The sequence below is a fragment of the Vipera ursinii genome, assembly GCF_947247035.1.
Source record: "Vipera ursinii genome assembly, chromosome: 2".
Lineage (NCBI taxonomy): Eukaryota > Metazoa > Chordata > Lepidosauria > Squamata > Viperidae > Vipera > Vipera ursinii.
This window is the reverse complement of record NC_139513.1, coordinates 246593320-246609480: the sequence shown is the minus strand read 5'-3', so window position 1 is coordinate 246609480 and position 16161 is coordinate 246593320. Positions and strand designations below refer to the sequence as shown.

The window sequence follows — 16161 nt, the reverse complement described above, 5'->3', positions numbered from 1 at the left end:
GACTATTCAAAACCAATGAATTCTGGAAAAAGCTGCAAAGTTGATAGTTTAAGCCATCTGCTTCATATGGAACCATTTCATTACATCCTACTGTTTCAAGTGAGGACACAAAAGATTTTCCAAATACATAAATGAGATAGACAGGATCCCAAAGACAGTTTTTTTTCAATGCCAGACCTCATCCTATGAAATAATCTCCACCCAGAGATTCAGTCAATTATAATGTTCCCTCTACTTCCCGACTTGTTTGTTTGAAAAAGTGTGTATGGCCGCCATTCTCTCTCAGTGACTCTGGGCAGCTTACAAAAATAAAAAATAAAAACCAATATACAAACAATGATATGTATAGTAAAACTTTGCTTTGTACAACTATTTCCAAAGCAAGCACTAATTTGTGCCCCACAATGTAAGCATGCAAGTAAATTGTAAATATATGGAACAATAACATTTTAAATTTAATATGTATTTCTTCACATAAATAAACTAGAAAATATAACAGTAGGCCACATACAAATTTAAAAGTTGTGTCCTCAAATCATTTTTAACTCGACAACTGCATCCTGCAGGTTTTTTGGCAACGTTTTCAAAAGCAGTTTATTACTGCCTAGGGCTGACAGAATAGGACTAGTTCAAAGTCATTTCAGCTTCCTTTTTTTCCCTTCTTCACCTCCTTTATCCAAGCCACATTCTTGTATATATAATGACTGGAATTGCCCAAGTGTTGAAGTGATTGTTGTTGTTGCTGTTGTCATTATTTGGGGAAATGTAATTTTGCACATGCTTTTTTTTTTACTGTGTGTGCAGGTTTGATGGGTGGGTTGGGTATCTATCCTAGCATAATTTTTAAAGTCTGAAAACATAGCTTATGCACAAAGTCTTTGAAGTGTAATTGTTGCCTAGGCCTTAGTTGGTACTTAGTTTGGGTTTGATTTCAGAAGCAACAGCAGTCTACAAATCAATATATCAAGTTAGTCTATACTTGGGTCTTCAGGGAGTAATTATATGCAGTATATCTGCTAAAGTGTAGACTTATTTTAGTTTATCCTAATGTAAAGCATCATTTTAGCAATTACACTGTTTCATTTTGTCTGGAAATTGAGTCATGGCAACTGGACTTCTTTTCATTTTTGGTCTGAGAGATTTTGCTGCTTATCTAAGTAGCTTCTTCTTCAGAAGCTACTTGAATAAGCAGCAAGAACTTTCAAACCAAAAAAAAAAGAAAAGAAATCCAGTTGCCATGACTCAACTTACGACAACTCTACCTAGTTGACTGAGAATCTTCATCTTCATCGACAAATGTTTCATTTTATTTTTAAAAGGGGGGTAATGTTTCTTTAATACTTTTCTGGAATATTTCTTTAAAGCAGTAAACATAAAAATCATTACTAACTAAAAATCATTACTTACTAAAAAAAAAAGTCTAAATGACATTCCAAAGCAAAAAAAAAAAAGCAAGAAGAAAATAACCAGAAAATAGTTTCAAGTACTATCTGAACCTGTGATCTCCAGATGCACTTCCTGAAGTAAGAAATCTTTCCCAGTCCTAACGTCATAGTTCCAATAGATGAGACCAGTAAAAACAGAACTCCAAGGCAAAAGGTGTCCTTAAAGAACATATTGGCTACAAAGTATTGGTAGGATCAAAAGTGAAACCAAGACTGAAATTCCCTCAAAGGTTACAAAGTAACAAAATTGAACTTCCCACCCCAGTAACATGTCACTAATCACATTCCCCAATAAACTACTTTGGCAGGGCTTTCTAACAGAAAGCACAACCCGCCAAAACCCCAGCAGCAATGACCTTGGTTCCCACAGGACAATTTATTGTTTTGTCTAACCTTAAAAGCACATATCTCCCCTCCCAACTGTGGCAAATAAAAACAAAGTTGCAGCATTGACACCTGCAGAAAGAGCAAATCTGCATAAAAGACTAAAGGGATATTAGCATATAAGATCTATATAATCACTGAAGATCACATATCTATATAAGAAACCAGTGTGTTAATATTAAAAGCATACCTTCAACAATTTGATTTCACATGAGAATAGATATGATTTCTGTGCTGCATCATAACAGAGTTTATACAAAATGCATTCCGCTACAAAAAATAAAATACTGATGTGTTCTGGAGCAATAGGGGCATGATCCAATGAAATTCCAAGAATCTCAAGAGCTTCTAAAGTAAAAAAGGAAAGGAAAAACAAATTCAGATTGGTATTACTATTTTACAAGTCTACAAAATCTTAATATTTCATGCAATACTTATCACACCTGCATCACAATGCTTGCCAAATTCTAAACAAATAACAAGTGTTGAATCAATTTCCTCCAGATTGTTTGCCTGTTCTGATTATCATTTTGATGAAAATGTAATTAAGACTCAGCCCTCTCATAATTTTGATCAACAGTTGCTGAAATATTTATGCTAGAATGTGAATTAAATACTATTGCATAATAAAGCCATCTAATAAAGTTGAATGGGCCACCAAGAATGTGCAATGTGAGGCCCTGGGAAGCAATGAAGAAGACAAGATGTGACCTCCCATCACAAAACCTACTGACCACATTAAGGCCTTATAAGCATAAGAACACCAATACTGACATCCCCTAAACTCCACTTAAGATGTTACCTGACCTGGTAACGAAATGTTTGGAAACCAACTCACAAGCTCAGAGAACGAAACTCCACCCTCAACTCAAGATGACTCCACTGAGAGTGGAGCTTATGATCATAGCAGAATGAGGAACTGTGAAAAGACCAGATCTTGGAATTCTTCTCTGAAAAACGAGAGGACTCAGATTACCCCAAACTATTGTAAGCAGTAGCTCCCTGCAAGGAGACTGTAAGATAAGTAGTCTCCAGTGGCTTTAGAGTTCTGGAAGCTGAGGGAATCACCATCTTTGCTTTCTAAAAACTATTAAACAATAATTGTTTCTCATATGGGCTCAAACTCACAAGCTTACACAGACATATTTTAGTCCTGCTGGCTGGAAATTCTGATTATGGAAGATTCCAACATAAGAAAGATTATTCCAGACAATTCCATAACCTGGTGACTGACCCAGATTGGATCCTGCAACGTTATTCTGGAACACGTATATTTGCCTTAATTCCATAACATTTTAGAGACAGTTTTATGATTTGCCAAATGAAAAATATAGAAAAAGAAGGTGATTTTTGCTAATTCCATGTCTTGCCTGGATTGAAGAACCTTCTGTAAGTAGAAGAGCATCTTTGGATCAATTAAATAGCTACCTAAATATTATTTACACTGATAAGTTTTAGAACAGTTTTAGTTTTCTCTCTCTCTCTCTCTCTCTCTCTCTCTCTCTCTCTCTCTCTCTATATATATATATATATATATATATATATATATATATATATATATATATATATATATATATATATATATATATGTTTAAGTATTTGTCAAGGTTTTTTGAGTGGACCTTGCTAATTAACTCTTTCATTCCTGTTTTGGCCCGGCTCAGGGCTTATCCACAGGAACTAGTCAACTTATGACAGCTCATTATTTGTGCAAATTATTCAAATTGCTAATAAAGAATTTGGGAGGCTAAGATGATCATTTCGAACTATTTATGTTCTCATCAGTTAGTCATACCCTTTATCTGAGATTCGAACCCGGGCTGATTATATATATCAGGCAGTGTTTTAACCTCCTGAGCCACGGGTTCCTTCTCTCTTATATTAGCTGAAAGGCAAGGCAAATGTATGTTTAAGTATTTGTCAAGGTTTTTTGAGTGGACCTTGCTAATTAACTCTTTCATTCCTGTTTTGGCCCGGCTCAGGGCTTATCCACAGGAACTAGTCAACTTATGACAGCTCATTATTTGTGCAAATTATTCAAATTGCTAATAAAGAATTTGGGAGGCTAAGATGATCATTTCGAACTATTTATGTTCTCATCAGTTAGTCATACCCTTTATCTGAGATTCGAACCCGGGCTGATTATATATATCAGGCAGTGTTTTAACCTCCTGAGCCACGGGTTCCTTCTCTCTTATATTAGCTGGAAGGCAAGGCAAATGTATGTTTAAGTATTTGTCAAGGTTTTTTGAGTGGACCTTGCTAATTAACTCTTTCATTCCTGTTTTGGCCCGGCTCAGGGCTTATCCACAGGAACTAGTCAACTTATGACAGCTCATTATTTGTGCAAATTATTCAAATTGCTAATAAAGAATTTGGGAGGCTAAGATGATCATTTCGAACTATTTATGTTCTCATCAGTTAGTCATACCCTTTATCTGAGATTCGAACCCGGGCTGATTATATATATCAGGCAGTGTTTTAACCTCCTGAGCCACGGGTTCCTTCTCTCTTATATTAGCTGGAAGGCAAGGCAAATGTATGTTTAAGTATTTGTCAAGGTTTTTTTGAGTGGACCTTGCTAATTAACTCTTTCATTCCTGTTTTGGCCCGGCTCAGGGCTTATCCACAGGAACTAGTCAACTTATGACAGCTCATTATTTGTGCAAATTATTCAAATTGCTAATAAATAATGAGCTGTCATAAGTTGACTAGTTCCTGTGGATAAGCCCTGAGCCGGGCCAAAACAGGAATGAAAGAGTTAATTAGCAAGGTCCACTCAAAAAACCTTGACAAATACTTAAACATACATTTGCCTTGCCTTCCAGCTAATATAAGAGAGAAGGAACCCGTGGCTCAGGAGGTTAAAACACTGCCTGATATATATAATCAGCCCGGGTTCGAATCTCAGATAAAGGGTATGACTAACTGATGAGAACATAAATAGTTCGAAATGATCATCTTAGCCTCCCAAATTCTTTATTAGCAATTTGAATAATTTGCATATATATATATATATATATATATATATATATATATATATATATATATATATATATATAAAATTTGCATAAATACACATAGAGCTATTGCAGCCCCATCCAGTATTGTATAGATAATCCTTGTTTTATGACTGTAACTGAGCCCAAAATTTCTGTTGCTAAGTGAGACATTTGTTAAGTGAATTTTGCCTCATTTTACTAATACTTGTCTTGCCTTAATTGTTAAGTTAATCAATGCAGTTGTTAAGATAGTAACACAGTTGTTAAGTGAATCTGGCTTCCCCATTGACTTCGCTTGTCAGAAGGTCACAAAAAGTAATTCACATGACTCTGAGATGCTGCAATTGTCATAAATATGAGTCAGTTGCCAAGCATCTGAATTTTGATCACATGACTCTAGAAATGCTGGAATGGTTGTAAGTGCGAAAAACAGTCAGAAGTCACTTTTTTCAGTGCTGTTAACGATCGCTAAATGAACTGTTGGAATTCAAGGACCATCTGTATTAAGCAGCCTGTGCTTCATCAGGATTGCATGCTGCTTTCCAGTTTAAATGAACTATCTGGGAAAAGCCGTGGCCTATTCTAAAGTCCTATTTCCTATCCATGATAAACCATAACAAACTTATTCCAGATCTCTTTGAATGACATCCCATTTTAGTTCTGCAGTGAATAAATACATAAACTAACAAAACAATGTAGCGTAGTTATGTGTACAATATGGTCACGATTCACTTTGCATATTTAGCTTTAAATCACCAACCACTTATTTTTCATTCAGCATATATATTTCAGGTAACAAGGAAGAAAATCTCAGATGTGGCAATCGTTATTATTGCCCTTATCCAACCACTTTATTACTTATCTCCCTGTATTTTCAAAATTATTATTTTAATTCTACTGTGAATTTTAAATAAAAGCTTAGGTGTGAGATATACACCAGCATTTTTTTTAAAAAATAAAATATTCTGTTCTCCAAGGATTTTAAGACAGAGAACAAAACATATTTTAGAGAATGCTCCATAATCTTGAGGGTCAATTATCATTTTATTTATTGAATAACTGGGGGAAAAACTAAAGCCTTTCATTATTTAAGGCAAATTATTTCAGTAGCTTACGCATGCTGAATTACAGCCTATTCACATCTAAATTCAGAAAAGGATTTCTAAATCAATCTTATTTGAAAATGAAATCAAAATGAATAATAATGAATGTATGTTGTTTTGAAGTTGCAAAAACAATAAGAATCAAAATGCAAGCTGTTAGAATCAGAGTTCGGTATGGTTTTTCACTGAACGAGTGGAATGTTTGCAGTGGTTAACCTCTGTCCATCTTGCTCAGAAGAAACATATGGGGAGGGCAAAGACCTCCTAAACACTATTTAACAGTATCACTTTTAGCCAAAGTTGGATACAATAGGATAAATTTCCTTCTAGGTGCCCCCCCAGTATGGATTTATTGCATCCAATGTAGTCCAGACAAGATAGGTAAATGTATATTGATCAAATTTTACAATATCTGTGTGATTTACTTCTTCTGAAGAAACAGGGCAACATTTTGCATGTTAAGCAAATTATGTCATGTGCATCAATTTAAGTCATCTGCATAATGACATCATTATTCCAATAGCATGTGAAATTCAAAGTGCTGGTTATTACCTATAAAGCCCTACATGGCCTGGGTCCGGGTTATTTGAGGGAACACCTGCTGCCGGCATCAAACGCCCTTCGCCCAGTGCGCTCCCACAGGGAGGGTCTGCTCAGGGTTCCGCCGGTGAGAGATTGCCGGCTGGTGACACCCAGGGATAGGGCCTTCTCAGTGGGAGCACCTGCCCTCTGGAACCAGCTGCCGGTGGAGCTGAGAACTGCCCCCGACCTCCGATCATTCCGCCAGGGCCTGAAGACCTGGCTCTTTGAGCTCTCGGGCCCAGGCTGAGGAGAAATTTTTAATTGGGGTTTTTAAGTTTTTAAGTTTTTAAGTTTTTAAGGGTCAATTTAATATTTTTTAATTTGGTTTTTAACTTTTGTATGGTGGACTTTTTAATTCCCTGTAAACCGCCCTGAGTCCTCAGGGAAAGGGCGGTATATAAATGTAAATAAATAAATAAATAAATAAATAAATAAATAAATAAATAAATAAATGTATGTTGATGTATTTTAGCTAATTGTGTATTTTTATATTGAACAAACAAACATAATAGCTTCTTTCCACCAAATACTTTATTCAAATGAGGTCTCTGTGTTCATAATTTAGCTGTATTTGTTCAGCAGAAAGAGAAAATGTGTATCTATTAAAATGAAAAAGTAACATACCTTCACTAATTTCTCCTTTGCACTGTGATAACATTATTGCCTCAGTCCATGCTACTGGAAGATTCACATACTTCCCACAGCCTAATACGTTGAGCCCCAATCGTCTCTGTCAAGAATATAAAATAGAAAGAAGCAAAAGATTATAATACCATTTCCGCCCCCCCCCCAAAAAAAACTAACAATAGACTTGGGGCTGAACTAAAGACTAATGAGCATATTCGGAAGGAATTCAGAAGAAATTCTTCAGACCTTGCACAAGTGTAGTGCCTCTGAGCTATTCATTAAAGCAGCCTGACATTTTTCAACCTTCTGCTTGGAATACATGTTGCTGATGCTGCTTAAGGAATGCATAAGACTCTTAAAGCAGTAGCATCTTTTGTCAGACTGGAAAAGTGGAGCTGCTCTATTAAATAACAGAAACATAATGAATGGCAGTACAAAAAATAGCATTGTCAAAGTATGCAAAGCACTACTTAAAGATAACGTTTAAAATGAACTGCTGACAAGAAAATACAGGGGCTAGCAGAGATAGCAATGTTTTCATCTCTCAGCTTAACACTTAAATAAGAAGATAAATACTGAGTGTAATTATATTGTTACCACCAATTGAAGTGCCTTGCAACAAAGAGCAATTAATTACAAGCTCTGCATTCCAGCAATGACTTGCACTGGTGCCCAAAACCAATCCAATGAAACGTCTTTGGGCATTTGAGAGTAGGCTTTTAAAACATAATTCTGTCAGAGTTGGAGTAACTTTGCCTTATTTTTATACTGGATTGCCATAACAATATTTAACTTGACTACGAAAGGAAAGTCTGTCAGGCCATTTCTTTTTCCTCATCTCCTGGAACAAGAGGCAATAATTAAAAAGTAAGAAGTTTTCTGATGTCCTTTCCTCACCCCAAGATTGTTTTCATGAAATTACTTCAACGTGACTACATTTAAAAAGAAAACAAGTATTTCAAGCATTTTCAGCCTGGCAATATCTTATACATTTTAGATGTTAAAATACAAATTATTTTAACATTGTCCTTTCTGCACATCTTTGTATGAATAACTTTAAAAAGAAAATGAATATGATGTAGTAAAAAGTATTTTCATTAATTCTCAGGTCTAAAACAGCACCATAAATATTTAGGTTCAACAAATGGTCTTTATAAATGACTTTTTACGAATCCTACATATACAAACCTTGCATCTAGCAAGCATTTTTTTAGCCAGATCTATGAATGCTTCATTTCTTTCTGTTTCTGAGGCATTATTGAAATTCTCAATGAATTTTTCAGTAAGTTCAAATGGATTTCTAGAAAGATATACGGAAGAGAATATCAATTTAATTGGACAAATACACAGAATTAACCTTTCAAGCATAAAAGAACAGAAAACTTATTTAATTTTAAAAGATCCATTGTGTAATGTCAGTCTTTAAGATTATCTGCTGCTGTCTCACTTTTACAAAAAAATTTATAGCTTCTACACATTTGAAAATTCTATCTTGGTAAGATCAGAACAATTTATCCTGGTAAGATCAGAACAATATATCTGTGTGACAGGCCACTCTTCTATCTAGATGGAAATACTGGTTTTCTATCCTGAAAGTAATCTAGCTTAAGAAGTTGCTGTCCAGAATTCAATCTGTTCATTAGTTTTGGCAATGAAATAGGCCAGGCTTTGGCCTAGATGGAGTTTTCCAAAGCTCCTAGCTGGTACACTCCTGTGCATCTTTACCACTTCCATCTTCAGGTAACATCAGTTGGGACCAGAATTACTGTTACTAAGTGATGCAGTTGTAAAGCCCAGTATCACATGACTGCAATTTAGCAATGGCAGTTCTGCACGTCCAGTTGTTAAACAAATCCCACATCATCATTAAGTGCAATCTCACATGGTCACCTTTGCAACCTCCTGCCAGCTTTGCCAGTGACTTTGCTTGCAGAAAGATAGCAAAGAAGGTCACAAATTCCAATGATGTGACTGTGTGACATTACAATGTCATAATGTCAATCCGGGTGCTGAACAATCACATGCAGAGATGCTGCAATGGCTGGAACTTTGAGTACAGATCATAAGTATCACTCCTTCAGCACTATTGTAAGTTTGAATGATCACTGAGCAAGTGTTATTAAAGTTTGAATGGTCACTAAACAAATGGTTATTAAATACTGGAAAAACAAGAGCCAGTTGTTTGTCTTCTGAAGAGTGGGTCTTTCAGGATGCACACTTTCTGTACAAGATGTCTATTATTGTCTCTCCCTTGTACTTGACATGTTTCAAATGTAACAGGTACATTATATGCTGGGAAGGTACTGGTTTAAGCTCTCTCAGTGTGACTGTGAAGCTCTGCCTACAGTTAGCAGCTCATTTGGAATTGCTCAAAGTAGTGTTTGACTGAAAGTCACCAAAACAATGTGATCATCAACAAGTTCTCCCTCCTACATTTCCACTGCTATTGAAAACCTTCTTTGCCCAACTGTTTTCCAAAGGAAAAGAGAATTCACTATCTCTGCAAGTACCAAGTACAATTAATTTCAAATCTCTTCCAGGATAAAAACTAACTACCGTAAGTAGCTGGAGCCACAAAAGTACACACATATGTACAGTGAAGGAAGAAGCATTGTTGATTTCACAAAACCAAAAAAATATGTATAAAGCCAGATTCTTATATGAAGTCCCATGTGGGTGGGACAAATTAGTAAGAAGAGGATTATGAAAAAGAATTGGTAAGTCCACTGTGAACCTGGACATTTAGGCCTAGCTTTTTTAAAACATACATTTATAAATGATACTGTTGTCATTAGGAGGCAGTTCCTATTCTCATTTCTCTTGGATTAAATGGGTGAACTGGAAAAGAGGTTCTCAATTTTGTCCTTCCATTTCTGGCATGTTTTCCCTAAAAGTCATTTAATATCAATTATTGCACTTATCAATGCCATGCTGTAAGCTTCAACCATATTATTTTGACTATTTTGAATTTTTTATCAATTGTGTCCTATATTTCCTTTCCTCTTCTATAATTTCATTTTTAAACTTATTTTGCTTCCTTATTTTTCCACAGTTGGCTTAAGACTGCTTACCCAAAAAGGAAATAAATAATGTGGTAGATTCATAGGTGTGTCTGCATCAATTTTGCTGGATTTTATCCTCTGCTGTGAATGCTTCTATGATTCTCACTGACTTGTTTTTAATAAACAAAGGAGCCACCCTGTGGCAAGTTTGGATTTTTTTTCTGGAGAAAAGTAACAGCTAGGATTTTTTTTTAAAAAAAAATGTCAAATACACTCTTAGTTAAGGGGGTGTATATTCACTACAGAAAATATTCCTATATTTATTTATTTATTTATTTATTTATTTATTTATTTATTTATTTATTTATTTGGATTTGTATACCGCCCTTTCCCGAAGGACTCAGGGTGGTTTACAGGGAATTGTTGTGACATATCAGATTTTGTGCAGTTATGCCATAGGAATCACTTGAAATTCTAAAGTAAAACTATGCCTTTTCATTTTTGTTTAATCAGTTGACTGATATTGCCTGAAGTAATTGATTCAGTTTTATTTGTAGATGTTAAATGTTTGATATAATATTGTAATTCATATCTATATGTGTTCATTAAGAAACTAATATAGAAATTTTTAATCAATAACCAAACTTGCAAAAATTAAATAATTGATACATAGGCATAGTAGAAATCAGGGACAGAACAGAATGTCTTTGAAAGAGTAAAAATCATACTTCCTATTAGCAGACTAAGAAAAAAGACTAACTTACAAAATGGTATCTCTCTCCTTTAATTATTTACAAGGCAGAATAGTAACAAGAGTAGTTCCACATAGGTCATTAAGCAAGGAACTCAACTGATCATGACTTCCAAATTCTTGTCAACTTCTCCCTGACTCTCATTGTGGAAAGCTGGCAGGGAACATTGCAAATCGCAATCACACGACTGCAGGAGTGGTGTTGCCAGCCAATATTTTGAGGACCAATCATAACTATCACTCATTCAGCACCACGTCACATTCGAATAGTTGCTGAATGAGTGTTTGTTAAACAAGGCCACCTGTACGAAGCTAGTAATATGTTATATCAGTGGTCAACAGAAATATATTAATTAAAGTTATGGTTAACCATCATGCTGCTTCGAAGTTAATGACATTACTTCATGGATTGCATTTATAACCATTAATAATTTATGAATGTATCTAGGTCTATTGCACTAACCATGTATTTGCTAGGAAGTCATCATTGTATCAAACTATGACATATACTATGATGATATAGTGTAAGGCACCTTGATGTATGAATTTAATTATGCATGTAATAATCAATTGTCCACAGTCTTGGAATAACCTGTAATGATAGGATGCTATGAACTCTTCATGATAAGTGTACTGTATTCTCTTACATTATTAATCTGCCAACTGATAGCAATATATTTACGATAAGAGAGATGGATTTCGTGTGTCTGTGTGTATGAAAGAGAGAGACAGAGAGACTATACCTTGGCTGAAAATGTCCAGATGACTAACAGGGGCTAGAGAAGTGTTAAAGGTGGTGGAATCTCTTTCATTTCCTCCATTATTTATATAATTATTTATTGCATTTATATTTTGCCACAATTAAAAACAACTCTTGGCAATTTATACAATATACCGTATATACTTGAGTATAAGCCGACTCGAGTATAAGCCGAGACCCCCAATTTCACCCCCAAAAACTGGAAAAAGTTATTGACTCGAGTATAAGCCGATCCGCCGTTCTGCAAGCCTCTGCCGCCAGCAGAGGCTCGATCCGCCATTTTGCAAGCCTGAATACACAGGAATACCCTGTGTGGCCGCGGCTCGTCGGCAGGTCTCCGTTCCTCCTGCCGACCTTTGGGGAGGTTTGGGCGCCTCCCCAAACCTCCCCAAACCTCGGCAGGTCTCCGTTCCTCCTGCCGACCTTTGGGGAGGTTTGGGCGCCTCTCCAAACCTCCCCAAACCTCGGCAGGTCTCCGTTCCTCCGCGCAGACCTGCCGAGGTTTGGGGAGGTTTGGGGAGGCGCCCAAACCTCCCCAAAGGTCGGCAGGAAGAACGGAGACCTGCCGAGGTTTGGGGAGGTTTGGGGAGGCGCCCAAACCTCCCCAAACAGGAACGGAGACCTGGGGAGGTTTGGGGAGGCGCCCAAACCTTCCCAAACGTCGGCAGGTCTGCGCGGAGGAACGGAGACCTGCCGAGGTTTGGGGAGGCGCCCAAACCTCCCCAAAGGTCGGCAGGAGGAACGGAGACCTGCCGAGGTTTGGGGAGGTTTGGGGAGGCGCCCAAACCTCCCCAAAGGTCGGCAGGAGGAACGGAGACCTGCCGAGGTTTGGGGAGGTTTGGGGAGGCGCCCAAACCTCCCCAAAGGTCGGCAGGAGGAACGGAGACCTGCCGAGGTTTGGGGAGGTTTGGGGAGGCGCCCAAACCTCCCCAAACGTCGGCAGGTCTGCGCGGAGGAACGGAGACCTGCCGAGGTTTGGGGAGGCGCCCAAACCTCCCCAAACGTCGGCAAGTCTCCGTTCCTCCGCGCCCTGCCTGCCTGCTTCTTTCCGCTGCGGAAAGAAGCAGGCAGGCAAGGCGCGGAGTTTGGGGAGGTGCGCGCGCACCTCCCCAAACCTCCCCAAACTTCGGCAGGTCTCGGACGGCGGTGGCTTGGGAGAGGTGCGGGCGATCCCGGAAGCACCAAAGCCTCGGCCGCGCACAAGTCCTCGGTAAGTTTTTTTTGTTGACTGGAGTATAAGCCGAAGTGGAATTTTTCAGCCCAAAAAGTGGGCTGAAAAATTCGGCTTATACTCAAGTATATACGGTAACTCTAAAATATCCAAGTACAAATTAAAAACCAAAACAAAGCAATATAAAAAAGCTATATGAAAAGAAATTGATGGCAAGATCTAAGCTAAAACACTCTACAAAATAGCGAAGTGAAGTCAGGAAAGGAGCAAGTCTGCAGAAGAAAGGTTATTCCAGATTATGCCTAGTCAAGGATGTGAGGAGGTGTATTTAAGTAACATTATCACCCTCTTCAAACAGTAATTTATCCAAGCAAACTTCTGTTTCCTTTATTTGTAATGTAGTGGGTCCGACGCAAGGAAGAGACGCCAGCCTGAGTACGTGTTTAGCTCTTTATTGGGGGGGGTAGCGTACTGCCGGAACAAGGGCTACCTGGCCTCCTTAAATACCCAGCCAGGTAGGCGACCAGCCAATGGGGTTGGCCCTAGGTTTCCTGCCAAAACCGTCCAGGCCAACGCCCCCTGGTGGCTGTTGCTATGCAGATGACTTGGATACATAACATTATTTTTAAGAAGGTATCACAGAAATTAATTTTATTAGTTCTCATCAAGAAAATTAATGTCATATAAAATTCCATTTAATGGAAACTTAAGATCAATTTTTAAAATGTATTTAAATTCAACTGACAGGACACTGCTGATAATGACTCACAGATGAGATTCAATATGGATTCTACTATTTCATTTAGGCAAACAGATATTATTCTAAGTAATTATTCTAAGTTTCACTCCACCTATTATAGTTATAATAGAGAGCTAATTCCTTAAGCATGAATCTTATTAATAGTTTCCAGTAAATTCCAGGACATGGGATAATATTTTAGTTCCTAAATGCGGAGGACAGGTTTATTTTTGCTAACTCAATTTAAGTGCTAAGATTATTTTGGTTTCTTATTCCCCTTTTTCCTTAAGCAGATAGTTGTTACATTTCCCTTTTATTTGTATAAAACTCTTCAAGTGTTAACGTTTCTTATCTCTTACTGAAATCCAATAGTATCCACCTGTTCACAAGTGGTATAGATACCACCATTAGAAGAAATTGCTATTGTACCTATGGAATGTATTATTTACATGCAGTAAATAACATGCACCAGAAAATGATCCAGAACGGATTTACAGGTATTCCTCAGTTAACATCAAAAATTGGAACCATGATTTCCATCACCAAGTGATGCAATTGTAAAGCACAATATCGCATGACAGCACTGCTTAGCGACAGCAATCCTGAAAGTCCCCATTGCAAGGTCATTATTTTTATTTATTTTATTTTTATTTTTATTCCATTTATATCCCGCCCTTCTCCGAAGACTCAGGGTGGCTTTACAAACTTAGCAGTAGCCTTCATTCTATGTATATGCCTGCTTATTAGGGCTTTCACACACACCCTAAGCGGCATTATTACAAAGTCAGCTTATTGCCCCCAACAATCTGGGTCCTGATGGAAATGGGAGTGATTTACAGGAGTGACATGTGACCTTCCCTGCTGGCTTCCCCATTGATTTTACTTTTGAGAAGCCAGCAGAGAAGGTCATATATGGTGATCATGTGACCATGAGACACCACAACCATTGTAAGTGCAAGCCAATGTAGTTTCCCAATGCTCAGATCATGATCAGATGACCACAGGGGTACTGGGATGGCCAGAATTTCAAGGACAGATCATAAGTACCATTCATTCAGTGGTGTCATAACTTCAAACAGTCGCTGAGTTAGTGGCTGTTAACGGTGCAGGAATCTATTAGCATAGGCTGAAAAGGCAACAGTGAAGTCATGTCCCATCTATCATATTGTACACCGTATCTTTCATTTTCTATATTTTGAGGACACTTTATTTAAACTCTAACAAAGTGTTTCGCTGACTTGCTCTTTGCTTAAGGCATGGATTGAGAACCCTGAAAACACTAAAGGTATAAATACTGCATCAATTATCAATATTTAAACTTACCTAAGTGGTTTTCTCTTGAAATCAGCTGAACATTTTTTCAGATATTCAGTCACCAGTCTCTGATGAAGCTTTTCGTGCTCATCACGGGACACAATGCCAAAGTTATAACACACTGGCACTTTTAAAATAGGCATGGTGTTGTAAATTCAGTCTTAAAACAAAAAAACAAAAACAGTACAGCCAAAAGGAAAGATTACAATTTCCTATACAAGACTAAACTTTAAAAGTTTTTTGTCATGTCCTCCAGGGAATTGAAGAACGAAACAAAACAAAACCAATAATTTGGATATCCTAAAAGGAACAAGCAATTTAAAAATACTTAGGGTGTTTTTAGCACTCTACTTAGAAAACAATTTAAATGGCATTTATGTTAATCAAATATTCATAATAGAATAGCTAAAATAAAATTGCGATGTGTTATGCTATTTACATTAAAAATACAATTGTTGAATTGCATCTGGATTCATGCCAAACTGATTTATTCCAATCTATTTCATTATTACTTCTTGATCAGTTAATTAGCCACCACAACAGACTAGCTTGATGTTTGATTAATCGATTTACATGTTATTAAGTGATATGTGATAGGCAATATAATATCAAAGAATTACAATATTATCCACAAATAGAATAATGGAAATGTCCATTAAACTTACATCACTATTTAAAATATAAAAATTCCTAAAATATAATTTAAACTATGCTGTTGATGAATAGAAAAATAATTGCTTATAAACTTCACAAGTAAAACATACCTCTCAAAAAAAAACTTTGGTGGGAGGCAACCATTGACAGTTACTGGATATATACTGTATAAAGATGTTATCCAGATATATAATTTATTATAGCCCCTCCAAAAAAGGCAGACAGTAATCATCACATCAGAGATACCTTATAATAAAATTATGCCCGTAGCATTAAGGAAACCACATGATAGATGATCCCCTTAAAATCATTCTTTGGTTTTAAGGCTGTTGCTATCTAAGGACTTATAGTGGAGATCCGACCTATGCTATCATCAGAAATACAGGTAATCCTCAGATTACAGTGGCAACCGGAATTTCTGTCGCTAAGTGACGTGGTTATAAAGTGTGAAGTCATGTAATTGTATCATACAGCAACAGCAATCCCAGCAGTCCCAGTTCCTGTCATAACCCCAGGACTGCACATGTTGCTAAGGAAGAAAAGGCAGGAGTCTCAAGCAAGCAGGGCAGTGGGTGAGAGTGGTGGACAGTCAGGGGTCACAGGCAAATGCTACAGAGCAGAGGTTGG

The 16161-nt window shown here is 37.1% G+C and overlaps 1 protein-coding gene across 1 annotated transcript in view; it reads right to left on the bottom strand.

The window, feature by feature from the left end:
- TMEM232 (transmembrane protein 232) overlaps positions 1–15173 on the bottom strand; it is a gene marked incomplete at its 3' end in the record, with an annotated part of 116870 nt that extends 101697 nt beyond the window's left edge. The window contains exons 1-4 of the mRNA XM_083353505.1: positions 14890–15173; positions 8332–8443; positions 7141–7246; positions 2020–2177 (exon numbers count right to left, since the gene is read on the bottom strand). Coding sequence (XP_083209631.1) covers positions 2020–2177; positions 7141–7246; positions 8332–8443; positions 14890–15023 — 510 coding nt within the window. The 5' untranslated portion in view covers positions 15024–15173. The remainder of the gene's footprint in view (positions 1–2019; positions 2178–7140; positions 7247–8331; positions 8444–14889) is intronic.
- Between the last annotated feature and the right edge of the window lie 988 nt (positions 15174–16161).